Below are 20,329 nucleotides of genomic sequence, written 5' to 3' on the forward strand. Positions count from 1 at the left end.
CAGGGCCTCATGCATGCAAGGCAAGCACTCTACCACTGAGCCACCTTCCCAACCCCCAAAAGCCTCCTAAATTTATATTGCTCAATTATCCAGGTTTTCAGATGACAAAACTGTGGGTCAGAGGGGTGATATGATCTTTGTAAGGCAGATAGTTCATGGCCATGGGGCTAGAATTCAGATCTGTGAATCTATTACCCTTTGTTTTATATTTAAATATAGAATTTCTGACTTTACTATCAATTCTGATGCATGACATCAGAAAAGTTAAAAGGTATGGAGATATGAACACAACAAAGTTATAATGACTACATTTTTATCAATCTGTGTAATAAGGAATAATAATTGATAAATATTTAGATGGCAGACACACATAGGTAATGAGCATAGTTGTATACAGATAGCACTTATTTATTGGATTGCATATAACAAGGTATCTGTTCTTATATTTGAATATTCTTATCTCTTCTCTCAACCATTTTTATCACTATGGTCTTAATTAAGAATGCTTATGAAATTGATTGAAAAATAAAATCCCAGAGATAAATCTGATTAGGTAACAATATAAACATTGAAAATAATAACTCTTGGTCTTGGTATTCAAAAGCCAATCCTGGGTATACTTTTTAGGTCCAGATTTCTACCTTTCCTGTGTTCAGTTGATACTTCCTTTTTCATTTATGCTTCATTTTCTTATCTGTAAAATGAATATAACATACTCTACTTCACAGGTAATTGAAAAGTTTAGGTGGATTAAGACATGAATTTCACGTAGTATGGGCTCAATAAATGCAAGCCTTTATTAGGATTTTTTGTTTCTGTTATTGTATAGTTGTTGTTTTGTAGTTATCCACTAAATTACTCTGATGTGTGTTTTTGATATGTTAATTCATTTTATTTGAATATTTTTACTATTTTAAGTAGTTGTACAAAGGAGTTGCCATTCACCAAAGCAGTTTCTGAATATAGTACATCTTGATCAGTGCCACCCCTTTCGCCATTCTAACTCACTCTGCCCAACCCACCCCTTCCCTCACTTTTCTTAATGTGTAAGTTATGCATGATTTTTTTTGTCACAAACTGTCAAAGCAGTTTTTATATACAATGCATCTTCAACATCTTCACCCTCTTCTACCCATTCTTTCCTTACATGTCTCATTTATGTGGTGTATACAATGAATTATTGCCTGTGTTTTTCTCCCTTCCCCCTTTCATCCTTTTACCCTACACCCTTTGACCTCACCCTCCCCTCTTGAAAGTACCCATTTCCTGATACTTTATTTTTGTTGGACTTTGATTGAATCTTTTAATAATTAGACTCTCCATAGAGTCTATTATATTTCAGCTAATTCAGACTTGGAAAAAAATTATGTTAAGTGAAGTAACCAGAACCAGAGAAACACAGATTTACTAGTTTCCCTCATTTGTGGTAGCTAGAATGTACCTGTTCTGTGAAATCTTTAACAAACATGTTCCAACTCTAATCTCTACTTCCATACTAAATATGTTATTCTTTCAGCTTTTGTTTCTATCACTATTAGTTAGCTGACTGCCTGCTTTTTCTTATATAAACTTTTCATCTGAAAGTATCCAATTGATTTAGCCTATTACTTTCTTTTTAGAGCAGATTAATCTATAGCTTATTTGATGGTTGACAGAAACTGGTCAGACTGGGATAGTTTGTGTGTAGCATTCTTTCAGATGGTGACTAGAGGCACAGAAGGTATTCTTATGCTTCCTAAAATAGGGTAGTATAGTTCATGCCAATCAACTGTTTTTTATGATTAATAAATAGATGCTTAGATGAATAATAATATTGTTAGCCATTTTTAGCAGTAAGAGAAAAAGAAACTTGGAAATAAAACAACAGACCCCAAAAAGGTTACTAAGGGCAAACTCAGTATCTATGAGTAGAATGTGTCCAAGGTTCTGATGAACAGAAGTTACCTAAAGAGGAACAGAATGCAGAGTCAGACTTTCAGAATTGTATTTACTCTAACCTCTTGTGAATTATATGTATTTATGTACCTGGGGAGATTTCTTCTCACATACTCTCATGATAATTTTATGGTGAGTGCTGCCTCAGGTTTTTGCATCAGTTCTTTTAGGCTAAAGGTAGAAAGGGAAATACGAACACTGAAAAAATAGCCTGAATTAAGAACAAAAGACTAAATTTTATGGCAAACAAGGATGAGTGAATGTTTTGTATCATCCCAAGCTAACTCCTGAAGGTTCAACTGGAAAAATTGTGTCAGCTGCTGCTGTTATGCATCCTTTAGGGATAAAGTTCTCATGTGATTGCATCTTCTTGCAGAATGACTGTTAAAGACTTATTTTGGTATCTTAGGCTCAGAATGAGCTATGACTATAATGGAAAGCTTCTTGGGTTAGTAACAAAGTGATTCAAGTCCTGGTTCAATCAGTAGTAGTTTCAAATTCTTGGATAAGTCATCTTAATTCATCATCCAGTTTCATCTATACTCAAGGGGACCGAGAAAACGATTCTCAGCCTTCTCAGAGTTCTAGCACTATGTGATTCAGACTGACAGGTTTATCTTTCATGTTGGCCATTTAGTGTTTTATTTCTAGATAATTTATTTAACTCTGGTATTCTGTCTTTTACTATACATATATACCATGCACACACTTTTTCATTCATCCAATCATCTATCTAGTCATTTTACATTTATTGAATATGTTATCTTTCTAGCAATGATGACACAAAATTCACTAACATGATCTCTAATCACAAGATGTTAAATGTCTAGTATGGGATGCGACAATGCCCCTATTTGTATTTCCAGCTTCATATACTCTTTCTTCTGCATTATTGAGTTGTTGCTATGCTTGATTCTCCTTCAGGGTTTTGTGCATTTTCCATCTCTGATACTTTCCTGTCCTCAAATCCCCAGGATTCAAACAAACAAACAAATAAAAATAGCTACTCATCTTTAGGTGTCAGTTGAAAATTCTCTTTCCTTTGGCAAACAAACTTCCCAGGACAATAGGATTTTGAACTCATTTGTTTTTAATGTCTCCTATGCTTCTATCAGGTATTTATTGATACTATAAGTTGCTTCAACCATTGCATATAATCACAATGTATCTAGAATGAAAATTTCACTACACATCTGTGAAGGTTAGTTTTTATCCTTAGGTCAATAGAGTGAAAAAACTATGAGAAAAACAAACTTTTCTCTGCCTAATCTTTTATAGTATACATTTGTTCTGTTACTTTGTTAATTGACATTTGCTCCCATTTATTCTTCCAAAAGGAATTAGAGCTAACAGTAGAGAACACAATCTTTTATTAATAATTGTCCTTTATTTCCTGATGGATGGTTAATATTTTATCACTGCTCTGTGATTTTTTATTCACTGCTATGTTTTAGTGAGGCACCTAATATATGCTTAATAAATATTTGTATTAAAACTTAGAATCAATAAAAGGAGGAAAACACAGACCAACAAACTGTTAATGTAGAATATGAGACAATTTATAGCCTAAATAAATTTTATCTTTAATTAGATATATTACGTGAAAGGCAATGTGTTTTCATTTAATAAATCCCTAAAACATTGCTCAGCTACTTTGGTTAGTCACTGGTCAACTCTATGGTGTAATAGTTCTCAAAGTCAGTATTGAATAGGAATTTACTGGAAAATAAATTTAGGATCCACTTGAGACTCTCGTGTCACAACTCTGGTGGTATGGACTAGCATTCTGTTTTGTAACAAGCTCTTTTTGTGTTTTTGGTATAGGATACAATTTGACAACCACTATTTATGAGGGATATAAGGTGTGATTTGTCCTCTAACTTTACAAAGCTTACATGTATGGAGATAAAAATATGCATACCATTGACATGGGCTAGAAGGATCACAAAAAACACAAAGGCAAATAAAGAAAGGAAGAAAGAAATGAGTTTTGGTGAAAGAGGCTAACTTTTGAGTCATAGTTCATAAAACTTTCCAGATGAAAAAAGTAAACAAGCAAAATTCCTATAAACTCAAAACAAAGCAAAGAAAATCTAATTATTACTATACATCTAACATGGCCTTTTGTAATAGTTAAGACCATAGACTTTGGAGTTAGGCATACTTGGTTTCTATCCTGGTCCAATAGTTATGAGCCATGTAAGCTGATCAGTTTCTTTTTTTCCTGAGAAAAGTGGATAAAAAAATAGAATCCATCTCACAGGATTATTGAAAGCATTAAAGGAGATAATCTACGTATAAATGCATGACTTGCTTGATGTAACTGAAACATATTGACTTCCATTATCTTCATTTTACTTACTTATTTTATCAATCCTCCTGTATATAAGCTATCTTCCATTGCCACTGCTACCCTAGCAGATACTCTCTTCACCAAAGCCAGGCCACCTTTTACATAGAAGATTTTCTCACTCTATTGAGCTGTGTTACAATGCACCACACAAGTGCCCTTTTGAACCAATGAGTAACAATCAAACCTTTGCTCCGCTTCTCTTATTTCAGTTCTACAGCCCACAGCAGGTTACCTTTTCTGAAGCCCATCTCCTGTCATGTTCTGTAACTCTCCTGTGACCACTTTGACTATTGGATGCCCTCTTCTCTCTGGTTGGTCAATGACACCCTGTTCTGACCTCCTATAACTCTTTTCCCAAACTTATTCTACCACCAGAATAGACTTTGCTCTACTTCACCTAGTGACTGGGGTTGAGTTGTTAAGGGAGGGCAGGAAAAGAAAAAGACTAGGAGGAATGCAATGAGAAGGGGAAGGAAATAGGAAGAGAAACTAGCTGAAATAGTGCATTTTTCAATAATGCAAAGGAAAACTGCTATTAAAAATGTTAGTGGAACTATTAGCATGCAATTTTTCTTTGTCTTTGGGAATTGAGTTGGTTTGCCATATGTTTGTAGATTACTTTGCAACATTAGAAGTCTAAGGGAGAACAGCAAAGCTTTCAGTCACACTTGAGGACTGTGTGGATTAGATTGTTGTAAGGCTATTCATCTGCTTTCTACTCTCACTTCAGAACAAACTTTAGTATATCAGCCAATAAAAAAAGTAAGCTAATGGGCTGGGAAGGTGGCTCAGTGGTAGAGCGCTTTCCTTGCATGTGTAAGGCCCTGGGTTTGATTCCTCAGCACCACATAAGCAGAAAAAGCTGGAAGTGTGCCGTGGCTCAATTGGTAGAGCGCTTGCCTTGAGTTGAAGAGCTGAGGGACAGCACTCAGGCCCAGAGTTCAGGACCTATAACCGACAAAAAAAAAAGTAAGCTAATAATAGCTTAAATGTGTAGAGTAGCATATTTTATTTATTAATATTTTTTGTGGTCATGGGGCTAGAACTCTGCACATAGGTGCTGTCCTTCAGCTCTTCAGCTTAAAGCAAGTGCTCTACCACTTGAGTAACAGCATCACTTCTGGTTTTCTGGTGGTTTATTGGAGATAAGAGTCTCATGGACTTTTGTGCCCAGGCTGACTTTGAACTGCAATCCTCAGATCTCAGCCTCTTGAGTAGTTAGGATTCCAGGTGTGAGCCACTGGCACCAGTGAATAGCATATTTTCTACTCTGTAATTTTATATTTGGGCAAGTCATGTTTTCAAGTAAATTCTTAATCTATTAAGGGAAATTGGGAATTGTTAATGGTTCTATATTTTATTTTTCTGTTCAATTTAGCAATACACTTTAATTATATTGCCTAGAATAGTAGGTAATAATAATATAGTGGGTATGATTATATCTGCCTGAAATATGAACTATCTAACATATAATTTGTATCTTATAGCACTTTTAAAATTATGTCACTTATATACAATAATATAGTTAAATTATGAAAATCATGTCATGGGTTACAAAATTGTATCACATTTTATAGTAGTGTATTTTAAATCATTTCAAGACTCTAAATCAATCTTTCTTTCAATGAAGATTTATCTTTCATATAAATTCTGGTATTCATTTTGAGATTAACCATCAGCTGTCACTTACTGTGTCAATTTCAAATGAAATGATTACACTGTTGTTTAAATTAATCCTTTTGGAGCAGTAGAATGTGACACTTTTCTCACGTGCTAGTTGACATTAGTTGTTTTAACCTGTGAAGAAACATCTTTCATTCCATGGTACACATAAGAAGGGAATTAAGCTTCTGACATTTGCAAATAGGGGTCAGTTTGGTGTTATGATTTAGAACAGTTTGTTCTAAATAAGAAAAAAAAGAAAAGTGAAACAAATGAAAACCAAAATGATCTTGCCATTTTGGAAAGTGGTAATAACTCCCTCTTTAGCAGATTTTGGGAAATGAGTTGAGCCTGTCTTTTGACAAAAATATGTCAAAAACAGAATTTTATTTTTCTACTTAACATGTGTCTCTAGAGAGAATGTCTCCCTATAGACAGGATGTTATTCTGGTCTTATTTGACTTGGTTAATTGTATTGATTATGAAATTACCATTAAATAGAACATTAAGCAAATTTATACTTTCTGTATCTGATGGTAAAATTTTTTCCAAGGTCTAATTTCTATTTAATATCTATCATGCTATCTTTTTCTTCTTTGCTGTTCCTTTTCTGTTACAGATAGCTTTAATTCTTCAGGCAAAATTGTTACAATATTGCTATATATCTAATATTTATATATGCTACCTACTTGTAGCATGCATGAAACAATTTGGAGAAATCAGTAATCTATAATAACATTTTTAAAAGTTTAGTTATTTCCAAAGCTAGCTAAACTGACAATCTGCAGCTTCCTCTGTACAAATTTCTCCCCTTTCCTCCCCCCGGCATTCATCAGCTAGGAAGATGTGGTCCCTGAAGTCAAAATTCTCATTCTGTTTGAGATTTTGCTGATGGAGAGAAAAACAAAATAGCTTTACCTAAGCACTGTGTAGTTGAGATTAGTCAAAATATTCTAGGTGTCAGGCTTTGGAAAGTTTTTGAAAATGTTCTTTAAGTTCGATTTAAGTTTAATTTTTCCTTCATCTGAAGGGTTTCCTAAATGATATTGCAGTCATGCATTTGATAATGACATATTCTTTAGCACTTATTCATTTAACCCTTGAAATGTTATTCTGTGTGTCACTATAGCATATTGTAGCAATTTTCATATCCTGTATATTCCATTCTAGCTTTGTCCATATTCAGCCTGGTGAGCTTGTATATGTTTCAGCTTCTCTACTTCAAAATTAGATGACATAATATATACCTCAGAAGATGATTGAAAGGATTAAATGAGATGCATGATATTTTAAGTGCCTAGCATATGGTAGATGTGTCTGTTGGACTTTATCTTACTGTGATTATTACCTGATATAATCAATTTAAGGGAGGAAATACTTACATTGTCTCGTGTTTTCTAAGGTTTCCATCCATGGGCACCTAGATTCATTACTTTGTGACCAAGTGAGGCAGCACGTCATGGTAGAAGGAGCATGCGGAGGAGGAAGCTGTGCACTTCATGGTAGCCAGAAAGCAAAGTGAAAGAATCCCTGTGCTAATGGGCTTCCTCTTCCCTTTACATTCTATCTGGCTCAGTCATTGTAAGGTGCTGCCCATATGCACAGTGTGTTTTCCCCCACCTTAGTTAATCCTCTTGAAAATTCTCTCACAAAAACACCGACAAGTATGCTTTACTATTCTAGGCATCTCTCAATTCAATCAAGTTTTGATAGTCAAGATTCAGCATCGAAGTGAATAGATGGCAAATGCTAATTCATTATCTCTCTTTTTCCTTTAGAATCAATATTAACATCCAATCACAGGCTGGGGAATATTTTTTTTTTATTTTTTTATTTTTTTTTTTTTTTTAATTTAATTTTATTTTATTTGAGAACATACTGTACAGAGGGGTTACAATTACATGGGCAGGATAATGCATACATTTCTTACCAAGCATTGCAGCCTCCTCCTTTGTTTACCCTTCACCTCCCTTCCCAGCCTCCCCCCTCCCTCCCACCCAATCATACCACCCCTCCCCCCCCCCCCCCCCCCCCCGACATTGTAAAGCTGGTTTTGACATGACATTTTGTACTTCTCATTGTTGCAACAGGTCCACCTGAGTCCTTAAACGACTTGTTTGTCCCCATCTCCTCCACATGTTATACTGACATCAAATATAGTGAAAGCGGGGGTTACACTGTGGGGGAGGGACATACAAAGCAACAAAGATAATATTATAAATGCGTTAGAAACACATGCATGAAAGAAACAAAAACATTAAAATACATATTTGAGGTTTCGTTTTCCTAACATCACATTATTTGACTTTTTCCGCTTGACTCATACCTATACTAGATATTGCAAATAAGGGAAACCATGGGACCTATGTTTCTTTGGGCCTGGCTTACTTCACTTAATATAATTTTTTCCAAGCCTTTCCATTTCCTAACAAATGGGGAAATGTCATTCTTTCTGATGGAGGCATAGAATTCCATTGTGTATATATACCACATCTTCTTGATCCATTCATCTACTGAGGGGCATCTGGGTTGGTTCCATGTCTTAGCTATGGTAAATAATGCTGCAATAAACATAGTTGTGCTGGTAGCTTTAGTGTGGCCTTGTTTGTGATCATTTGGGTAAATGCCCAAAAGTGGGATTGCTGGGTCATTGGGGAGCTCTATGTGGAGTCTTTTGAGGAACCTCCATACTGCTTTCCAAAGTGGTTGAACAAGTTTACATTCCCACCAACAATGACGTAAGGTTCCTTTCTGTCCACATCCCCTCCAGCATCTGTTGTTAGAGTTCTTGATTTTTGCTGTTCTAACTGGAGTGAGGTGATATCTCAATGTTGTTTTGATTTGCATTTCTTTTATGGCTAGGGATGTTGAACATTTCTTCATGTGTCTATTGGCCATCCTTCTTTCTTCTTCAGAGAAGCTTCTCTTTAAGTCTTTCGCCCACTTACTTATTGGGCAGTTGTTTCTTTGAGGATTTGTTGTTGGGTGGTTTAATTTTTTGAGTTCCAAGTATATTTTAGATATGAGACCCTTGTCCGTTGTATGGCTAGTAAAGATCTTCTCCCAGTCCGTGGGCTTTCTATTGATCTTGCTAGCTATGTCATTTGCCCTGCAGAAGCTCTGCAACCTTATACAATCCCATTTGTAGGCTGGGGAATATTTAGGAATTTTTGAGGGGAGGGGAACATGAATGAAAATGGAATTTAAAGCTAGTCTGATACAAGTTTATGAATACTTACCTTTCCAAGATTTGTATTATTTCAATGGTAAATTTTTGTAAGATAAAAAGAATTTATAACATTTTCTATCTTGGATGATTGATGAGAAATTAAAAGATAATTATTTTTTAGATAAAGAGACACACCTGGTGGTAGTTTCTAAGTACTGATAAAAAGTAGCGGATTTACATTTATAATATCTTGAATTTATTTAGTGCCTGCTTTTAAGCAACTTGAAGTATTGCACTTATTCCTTAAATAGACAATTTGAATTAAAATGTATTTTAGAAATTATGTTTTTAAAACACTTATTTGGGGTTTCCACATACTGTATTACTCTATGTACATATTATTGCATTCCTGTTAAGTTTAAATTTAATTGGCTGCTTTTTTACTTGGAAATAAGTTCTTTTCTTTTCAAATTAATTCTAGTTTATTGCTCTACATATCTGTATTCTTGTTTCTTCTAAAACAATGATCTTTTAGCACATGCAAAGTTCATTTATCCAATGAATTAGAGACTACTTGTGTGCACACTATTGTTCAAAGGTGATGCATTAATCAAACAATAATAGTTGACATTTATCAAGTACATTTTATATACTGGCTCTACTTTGTGGAATATTTATATATGTAAATTTTATAGGTGGAAAACTGAGGCTTAGGGAAGTTAAATAACTTGCTAAAGGTCTTATATTTAGTAAATAGCAGAGCATTGAACTAATTTCAAAGTCGTGTTTTGACATGACACAATTGAAAATTCTCCCTGACATCATATTATGGGCTGTAATCAAAATGCAGATGACAAAGTGCTTGCCCAGTATGTATGAGGACCCATATCAGTTCCCATCAGTTCCCCTCCCCAATACAACTTTCTTGGGGTGGTGACTTTGATGTATAATTTTAGCCTTTGAGAAGAAGTGGAGTCAAGGAGATTTGTAAGTTCAAGGTCAGCCTGGGTGACACAGTGAATTCTATGCAAGCCTGGGCTACATTGTGAGATCCTGTCTCCAAGACCTAACCAAACTAAAACATGAATAACAGAAAACTAAAGAGAAGAGAAAGAAAACCACTCAAGTCCCATCTCTTAGCTATTTCATAGGGATATGGAAATACTTTAAAATTATGAAAAAAATTTAAAGTACCTTCTTACTTTCTGGTGCCAAAGGATAACCTAGGTACATAATTTTCTTGCTATAATCCTGTAATAAACCTTTTCTCCATAAATCCCTGTTCCTCATAGGAGAGGAAATTATTTTGTGATCAACATCTCCTCTGCCCATTTGGTCTCTCATTTCCTCCCTTCTTTCCTTCCTGTCTTTCAGTTCATGCTTGTTTGGGCAAAGAAGAAGCTCAGACATATCACAATACTGTGGACATTTGCTTGAACCTTTTGTATATAAGCATTTCTATTCCCAGATCTTGCCATTTTTAACATTTATTGAGTTCTGTCATGTAGTAATTTTAGATTCTGGGTTTTACACTAATCACTGCTTGCCTTTATCCCTTAGTTAGTACTTGTATTCACCAGCAAACTTGCTTTCACTCTTGATTCTTGGCTGTGAATTTCAGATTGTATTCTTGGCTGTGAATTTCAGATTGTATTTTCTTTTTATCCACACTCAGTTTCAACTCATGCTTCTTATTCAGGTTTATTTCTAGACTTAGGTAGCCACAAAGTATAAAAATAGGACCTTTAGCACACTGATAATGCTTTCATAATGAATTCAACTTCTGTGCTCTGTTTATGGAAGTGCTGGACTCAAATGAACCAGCGCAATGATAATATTTTACTTTGTAAATGAAAGTGTGGCTATGTGGATGCAGTTAAAGAAATCATATATGATCATTTCTTTGGTTCTCCAAACTGCACCAAATATTCAAGAAAAATGATCAGAACCTCCAACACTAATTTGTCACATCATTAAACACAGCAAAAATTGTGCTTAATTGAAAATCGTGTTCTAGCTGAATTCATAATCATATGTGCTGTATAGAAATCTCTATAGAGAACAGGGCCTACTGAAAGAAGCATAGGACATTGTGTTAAAAGAAACCCCATCTTGGGCTAGGAAGGTGGCTCAGTGGTAGAGCGCTTGCCTCCCATGCATGAGGCCCTGGGTTCGATTCCTCAGCACCACATAAGCAAAAAGAAAAAAGCTGGAAGTAGTGCTGAGGGACAGCACCCAGGCACAGAGTTCAGGTCCCATGACCAGAACCCCCCCCCAAAAAAAAGAAACCCCATCTTGAAGCTGTAAAGAGAAAATCCTCAGGTAATTTCAGTGAATTCTTGGCTTTAAACATGTTTGGTGAGGGACAATATGTTAATCACACACCACACACACAAAACCCAAAACAACAACAACAAAACAACATTAACAACCTCCATAGATGTTTCCAGTTGGTGGAGGTAGGAGGTGGTTGAAATTATACCCATGATACTATGCCTTGTAACACGAATTCCTTCTATCACTTTATTTAAATCTATGATACAATACATGAGAAAAGTATGAAAATACATTATACACTCTACAGTCTGATTATTTTTTGTTTTACTGTGGTTAACTAGATAATGGAGAACAATTTATGAGTCATAAAAGAGTGTCATATTTTGGCCAATCGACTTCAACAATTCATCCAAAAAATCATACACAATGATCAAACAAGATTCATTTCAGGGATGCAAAGCTGGTTCAATATACGCAAATCAATTAACATAATTCATCACATCAACAAGAGCAAGGATAAGAACCACATGGTTATCTCAATAGATGCAGAAAAAGCATTTGAAAAGATCCAACACCCCTTTATGATGAAGGTTCTGGAAAAATTAGGAATCCATGGAAAAATCCTCAATACAATAGAGGCTGTATATGACAAACCTACAGCCAGTATTATACTCAATGGTGAAAAACTAAAGCCATTTCCTCTAAACTCAGGAATGAGACAAGGATGCCCACTCTCTCCACTGCTCTTTAAACTAGTATTAGAATGCCTAGCTACAGCAATAAGAAAAGATGCAAACATAAAGGGGATCCAAATATGGAAAGAAGTAAAACTCTCCCTCTTTGCAGATGACATGATCTTGTATTTAAAGGATCCCATGGACTCCACTCCCAAATTACTCAAGGTGATTCAAAACTTTGGCAAAGTAGTAGGGTATAAAATTACCCTCAAAAATCAATGGCTTTTCTATATGCCAATAATGAGAAAAGTGTGGCTGAAATTGGGAAAGCAACTCCATTTGTAATAGCCCCACAAAAAATAAAATAGCTAGGAATTAACTTAACCAAAGAAGTGAAGGACCTCTATGATGAAAACTTTAAAAATTTGAAAAAGGAAATCAAAACAGAACTTAGAAAGTGGCAAAAACTCCCATGATCCTGGATTGGAAAGATCAACATCGTGAAAATGGCAATACTGCCCAAGGCTAGCTACAAATTCAATGTGAAACCTATCAATATTCCAACCTCATTCTTCAAGGAAATAGAAGAAGCAATCTAAAAGTTCATATGGAACAATAAAAGACCCCAAATAGCAAAAACCATCCTAAACAGAAAAAAACAGTGCTGGAGGAATATCAATACCAAATTTCAAACTCTACTACAAAATTATAGTAATCAAAACAGCTTGGTACTGGCACAAGAACAGACCCCAGGACCAATGGAATAGACTTGAAAACCCAGAAATGAACCTACAGACCTATAGCCATCTAATCTTCGATAAGGGAGCTAAAAAATAGAATGGAAGAAAGATAGCCTCTTCAGTAAATGGTGCTGGCAAAATTGGTTAACTACATGTAGAAAACTAAAGCTAGATCCTTATATATCACCTTGCACCAGAATCAACTCAAAATGGATCAAAGACCTTGGAGTAAAAGCAGAAACTCTGAAAACATTACAGGATAGAATAGGTCTCCTTGGCACAGACAGAAATTTTCTTAATGGAGACCCAGAAACACAACAAATCAAAGGTTGGACAAATGGGATTGCATGAAATTGCAGAGCTTCTGCAATGCAAAGAACATAGCTAGCAAGATCAATAGAAAGCCCATGGATTGGGAGAAGATCTTCACTAGCCATACAACAGACAAGGTCTCATATCTAAAATATACCTGGAACTTAAAGAATTAAATCCCCCCAAAACAAATCCTCAAAGAAACAACTGCCCAATAAATAAGTGGGCTAAAGACTTAAAGAGAAACTTGTCTGAAGAGGAATGAAGGATGACTAATAGACACATGAAGAAATGCTCAACCTCTCTAGCCATAAAAGAAATGCAAATCAAAACAACATTGAGATACCACCTCACCCCAGTTAGAATGGCTATAATCAAGAACTTGAATAACAACAGTTGCTGGAGGGAATGTGGACAGAAGGGAACCCTCCACTTTGGAAAGCAGTATGGAGGTTCCTCAAAAGACTTCACATAGAACTCCCCTATGACCCAGCAATCCCACTTTTGGGCATTTACCCAAATGACCACAAAGAAGACCACACTAAAGCTACCAGCACAACTATGTTTATTGCAGCATTAATTACCATAGCTAAGATATGGAACCAACCCAGTTGCCCCTCAGTAGATGAATGGATCAAGAAAATGTGGTATGTATGCACAATGGAATTCTATGCCTCCCTCAGAAAGAAAGACATTGCCCCATTTGTTAGGAAATGGAAAGACTTGGAAAACATGATATTAAGTGAAGTAAGCCAGGCCCAAAGAAACATAGGTCCCATGGTTTCCCTTATTTGCAATAATTAGTATATGTCTGAGTCAAGCAGAAAAGGTCAGATAAGTTGATGTTAGGGGAATGAACCCCAAGATAAGTATTCAATTTTTTTTTTGTTTTTTTCCTTTCATGCAATTGTTTCTATCATATTTATAAGATGATTTCTATGTTGCTTTGTATGTCCCTCCCCCACAGTATAACTCATACTTTTACTGTATTTGATGTTGGTATAATTTGTGGAGGGGAAGGGAAAAAAACAAATCATTTAACTAGGGATACAGGTGGACCCATTGCAAGAATGAGATGTACAAGTCGTTATGTCAAAAAACGACCTTAACAAGTTTGGTAGGGGTGGGGGGAGGATCCGGTGGAGGGAGGGGAGGACTATGGGAAGGGATGGGAAGGGGAAACAACGAGGAGGCAATGATGCTTGATAAGAAATGTACTCGTTATTTTGCCCATGTAATTGTAACTCCTCTGTATGGTATTCTCACAATAAAAAAAAAGATAAAAAAGAGTGTCATAATTTAAGAATCATATTTTCTTATTTTAATTCAAGTCATGTAAAATTCATTTTTATCAATCCATGCACATTATTCACAATTTGCCAGATGACTTCTGGTTATTTCAAAAAAATCAAATCTCCCCTCAAATAAAACAAGATTTGTCTCTTCAAAGTATATTCAAAATATATTCTTCAGATGCTTGAAGGTATATCTCAAAGAGGAGCTCTAGAGGTCTTTTGAGGAAGTAAGAGCACCATTTAAATAAATACATTATATCAGAGGTGTCTGCTTAGAGGAAGACGAAATATTGTAAATGTATTAGTTTTTTTAAGAGTATGCTTAAAAAGGCAGTCCTATTTATTAGGGATTCCCTTGAACATGGTATTTGATAAGTGGATACCTAACTGTGTCAGAATCATCATTACAGAGACCAGATTTCATTTTTAAGGGATTTGGGTTAAAACAAGAAAGAGAGCTTGGGTTGGATAGGGACTGTTTCAGATATTACTTTGAAGCAGATGTTTTGTTTTAATGTCCTAATGACAGCAAAATTAAATATAATTCCTTTCAATTAAATGTGTAAATAATCTAATTGAACTCAATTTTATCAATAATATACACCAAGTAGCTTGTGAGGATATGAGGCCCCCAAGTTCAAGTCCTAGTAACAACACCAAAAAAAATGCAGATATAGATTTTGATGATCAACTCCTGGGTGATTCTTGTATCTATCAAATTTGAAAAGGCTCCCATGTAAATTTGGAAATAATTTATAGACTTTTAAAAATGATATAGGCTCAAAATTGATATACCTTTAAGAACCTGAGGAATTTATTTGGAATATTCTGAGGTGATAAATCTTTTTGTGCAAAATAAAAAGTTCTAGCTTTTATAATCAAGTAGTCAAGTCACATAAAAACATAATCCAAGTAATGTATGCAGGTTTCCTGCAGTCCTGGGAGAGAAGGGATTTGACTATTCAATGGCATTTCATCTGTTCTTAGACAGGCAATGCAAATAAACCAGAATTAGCAAATACATTGTGGGCTTAGTATAAAGATGATGCTTGATACCAGAGAATAGTGGCTGTGTAGGATGTTGTCTTCATTTCTAAGCATTACTTATTTAGTTACTGATTTATTTAAGCATTTAGTTACTTATTTACTTATTTACTTGACATGTACACAGGTGGATAGATTTGCTGTCAGAATTGGAGAAAAGTAGCAAGATTATTCCCTATCCTCTACCTTGTGTTACTTTCCAACATCTGTATCTTTCTTCTTTTTAAATTGTAGCTGCTTAGTTGTTCTTGCTCTCCACTCAATTAGACTTGGTTTAGTTAGGAATATTTAGACCTCTGATTTCAAAGCCTGCATATTGAAGGGGAGGGAAAGGGCATTTGGGCCTAGTAGAAGAATGTGTGCAGAAAATAGGGAGACTTGAACTCTGGCAGTGGAAATTCATGGCAAAGTGATGGTGGTGGTAATGATTCAAGAGGGTGCCTAACAGATATGGTTGGAGAATGATAAACAGGTATAGACCAAGCATTAAAAATAACACTTGCTAACTGAAAGTGACATCTGGCAATGATTATGAAGTTATTTTCAAATTTAAGTAATTTTGGATCTACTTAAAATTTTCTTCTGTTGTAATTGTTTAATCAGTGAGAATATGTAGACAAAGGAGTAAAATACTTGGCTTTGGGCATCATATATTTGTGGGCATAAATTTATTAAGGTTTGCATATTAATTTTGAAGTATAGTTCCTAGGGTTTTTCTAAATATGATCAAGTCACTGTTACCCTCCATATTTCAAACTATAGTTTGTTGATAAGAGTTCTTAGCATGAGTATGATAAATATGCTTCTTCTCCCAAATAATTTATAAATACCTAATATTTCAAATTTTGGAAACTTGGAAATGCTGTGTATAAAACAATACCTTGAAAATAGGAAAAATGCCTTGAAATTTAATTATCTGCAAAGCTGTTTTATTCACAAGTCATTATCTTTTAAAAAGACTATGTAGCTTCAGAAATCTTCACAGTAATTTTTCTTTTCATTTTAATTACTACTTGAAACCAGATGGTATGGACATACCTTGTTTTTGGATATTATCTTTTATTTCTTTTCTTCTAGCTGTAATTAATTAATGATACTGAATTAATATCTTTTTTTTTCTTTTTGATCGGTCGTGGGGCTTGAACTCTGGGCTTGGGCGCTGTCCCTGTGCTCTTACAGCTCAAGGTGAGCACTCTACCGCTTGAGCCACAGCGCTACTTCCGGTTTTCTACTGGCTTTGTTGGAGATAAGAGTCTCACGGCCTTTGCTGCCCTGGATGGCTTTGAACCGCGATCCTCAGATCTCAGCCTCATGAGTAGCTAGGATTATAGGCGTGAGCCACCAGCGCCCGGCTCAATTAATAGCTTGACAGCCTTTATAGTATTAAAAAGTCTGAGAAGGATTTAAAACAGCAGAGCTTTCCCCTTTTGTTCTTATACATTTTCTAAACATGATACTTTATTGCAAGTGGCTCAATTTTAAGTTATGAAATTTGAAGATTTTAACTTTTCTATGTAAATCTTTAATATTCATGAATACTTAAACATTTAACTTTTTACAAAAATTACTTTTTAATATATTAAACAAAGGGAATGGGCAATTTATATAGTTATATAAACAGCATAATGGAAAATAAGTAGTTATGAAACAGCAACTCAAATCTAGAACTAGATCATTACTATTCATTTGCCTCTACCTATATAATTTGTATTTAGCATGTAGTATGGATTTACCTCCATTATCTCTTTCCTTGTATGTCCTGTCCACTGAATTAACTAGTAGGTGTCATCTTCCTTATGGAATTGATCCTTAAAGGTCTAGACAGCAATGTTGCCATTGCTTTCTGTACTCTGAACCCCACCCCATGTCTAGCTTCTGTTTACTCAGGTTACCCTAACTTGTTCTGATCTATCATTTATTTGTGCTGGTACTGGGGCTTGAACCCAGTGTCTGAGTGCTGTCCTTTAGCTTTTTTGTTCAAAGGTGGCTTTCTACCACTTGAACCACACTTCAATTTCTGGATTTGTGGCTTAATTGGAGATAAAAGTCTCATGGACTTTGTTGTTTGGGTTGGCTTTAAATCATGATTCTTAGATCTCAGCCCAATTAGCTAGGATTATAGGTGTGAGCCACTAATACCTGGCTCTTTTTTATTTTTTGAGTAGTTTTATACTTACAGAAAGTTATGAAGATAGTACCCAAATTTTCCATTATCTCGCACTGTCTCCTTTAGTATGTAAATCTTACATTACTATTTCACAACTAATATATCAACATAATGTCATTATAACTAAAGTTCATATTTTATTTTATTTTATTCTCTTTATTGTAAAGGGGATGTCCAGAGGGTTTACAGTTACTTAAGATAATGAGTACATTTCTTTTCAAGTAGTGTTACCTCCTCTCTCATTTTTACTCACTTTCCCTCCTCCCTTAATTTTTATCTTATATATTTTTCTGTTCCAACATCCCACTTTGGATTGAAGGTTACATTTATTTGCCATTTCTCCTTGGGCTATTCAGAGTGTGACAGTTTCTCAACTTTTTGACAAATGCTTTAGGCTACATGTCTACCATTGCTGTATCATTAGCGGATATTTATATCATCATTTTATGGTTTACCTGATTCCCCTGTCCTTTTCCAGAAATTCTGGCAATTACTGATCTTTTTACTTTCTTAGCTTTTCCCAAAGGTAATGTAAATGGATTCCTACTGTATATGTTATTTTGGAGTAGTGCCTTTGACTTAAAATAAATCATGGGCTTACATGGTTCCTTCTTATCACTGAATAGTATTCCATACATGGATTTATTACAGCTTTTCTATTGAAAAACATTTTAATTACTTCCATTTTAAGCAATTACAAATAAAACTTCTACAAACATTCTCATGCAAGTGCAAATCAATTTTCTGGATTTCCTGAATTGTAGTTGGTGTACTTTGGAGTACATATTATTTTCATCACTTTTATTCAGTGAAGTTTTCCATATGCATATTGTATTTATGTATAAAAATATATATGCAGAAGCTATTTTGTGAGGCATTGTATGACACTTTAATTATTTCCTTACATTTTCCTTATAGATATTCAAGAGTTTTATGAGGTGACATTACTAAATTCTCAAAAGAGTTGTGAGCAAAAGATTGAAGAAGCCAATCAAGTTGTACAGAAGTGGGAGAAGACATCCATTCTTGCTCCATGTTATGATGGTGTTCAAAACTCTCCAGAGGTATGTTACTGAAACTTCCCAAAGGCTGAATAATACTAACATCTATGCTAGTAAAAAAGTAGTTGTGATGATAGTAGTAATTGTTATTGGGGAATAACAGCAATAGAAATAACAATATGTATAAGAAATATTCACATGTGTTTTGCCATGAGAAAAATTATGTAAAACCCATAATTCTTCACATTGTGCAAGTGAGTTCTGCTATGATTATTGTCATAGTTTCAGTAGAATCATGTTTACGCATTCTGGAATTTCAAAATATTGTTTCCCATGCCATGGAGAATGAATAGTAGGATAGTAGAATGTGGTTTAAAGCCATGCTTTTCACCACATAGGCACTTATCCTGAAACATGAATAAAGTTATCTATTGATGCATTGATGTCTACGATAATAGAATTCCCATTTCCATTTATTTTAAAGTTTGCATTAGCTACATTTAAATTCTTTAAGCATTTTATATAGTTTCTAATGCATATTATATAATTGGTAATATACATATATTTAAAAAATGCATAAAGCTATTAGAGTTGTCTGTTCAATTTTTAAAGCTAGATTATGAGATCACAAGTTTGGAGACTATTGCTGAATTTGCAAATACTGAAAGATAAGGAAAGTAGAGCTATGTATCAGATTCATAGTTATAAATATGAAGTAGTTCACCCTACACTATTTCTGCCATGAGTATTATCATAATAGATATCAATTAATATCTAATATAATACAAACCATTTTTCTAATTAAAGCTGATTTTATGAATGAGACTATTGAGTCCAAAGATATTGGAATTCTTAAGTCTTATATTACAAATTGGCAGTGTATTTTTTCTTTCGTTTTAATTGCTTTGGTTGGTCCACTATTTTCACTGTATTTGATTTTGGTACCATGTGTTATATATACATGTGTGTGTGTGTGTGTGAGTGTGTGTGTGTGTGTGTGTGTGTGTGTGTGTGTTTATTTGACTTGGGGAAGGGAAAAGGAACAACAAAATGTGAGACAAAGGAAAAGGGGTGAAGCAATGCAACAGTGATACTCACATGACACTATGTTGGAAATGAACTTTACATCTTGCTGGGGAGGGAAAGCCAGAGAAAATGTTGGATGAAGGTAATAATGCTGAACAAGAATTGTACTCATGTCACTTAGAATCATCTTATACAGTCATATGTACATAGTGTTTAACATTTTCTGCTTGTCTGGTAAGATTATCCTAGATGCATACTAGTCATTGCAAATAAGGGAAACCATGGGACCTATTTTCTTTGGGTCTGGCTTACTTCACTTACTATAATTTTTCCAAGTCTTTCCATTTCCTAACAAATGGGCGGTGTCATTCTTTCTGATGGAGGCCAAGGTAGGTACACGGGGTTTTAACTTTGTCACTATGTTGTTTTTAGGCTACTGTGTGATTTTTTGGTTTATTTTGTATGTTCTTCCCCCATGGTATAACACCTGTTTTCACTATATTTAATATCTGTGCCTTGCATCTTGTACATACATTTTTCTAGTTCGGGGAGGTCAAAGGATATAGCAAAATGCTGAAACAAGGATACAGGTTGACCCATTGTAACAATGAGATGTACAAGTCACATGTTGAAAATAAACTTTACAGCATGGTAGGGGGAAAACAAAAGAG

At 34.8% G+C, this 20,329-nt stretch overlaps 1 protein-coding gene across 1 annotated transcript in view; it reads left to right on the plus strand.

The window, feature by feature from the left end:
• Dlg2 (discs large MAGUK scaffold protein 2) overlaps nucleotides 1–20,329 on the plus strand; it is a 2,085,086-nt gene that overhangs the window by 297,460 nt on the left and 1,767,297 nt on the right. Inside the window, exon 4 of the mRNA XM_042686455.1 lies at nucleotides 18,550–18,695. Within this exon, the coding sequence (XP_042542389.1) occupies nucleotides 18,550–18,695 (146 nt within the window). The remainder of the gene's footprint in view (nucleotides 1–18,549; nucleotides 18,696–20,329) is intronic.

The sequence above is a fragment of the Dipodomys spectabilis genome, unplaced genomic scaffold (assembly GCF_019054845.1).
Source record: "Dipodomys spectabilis isolate Male_0828 unplaced genomic scaffold, ASM1905484v1 ptg000003l, whole genome shotgun sequence".
NCBI classification, from domain to species: domain Eukaryota; kingdom Metazoa; phylum Chordata; class Mammalia; order Rodentia; family Heteromyidae; genus Dipodomys; species Dipodomys spectabilis.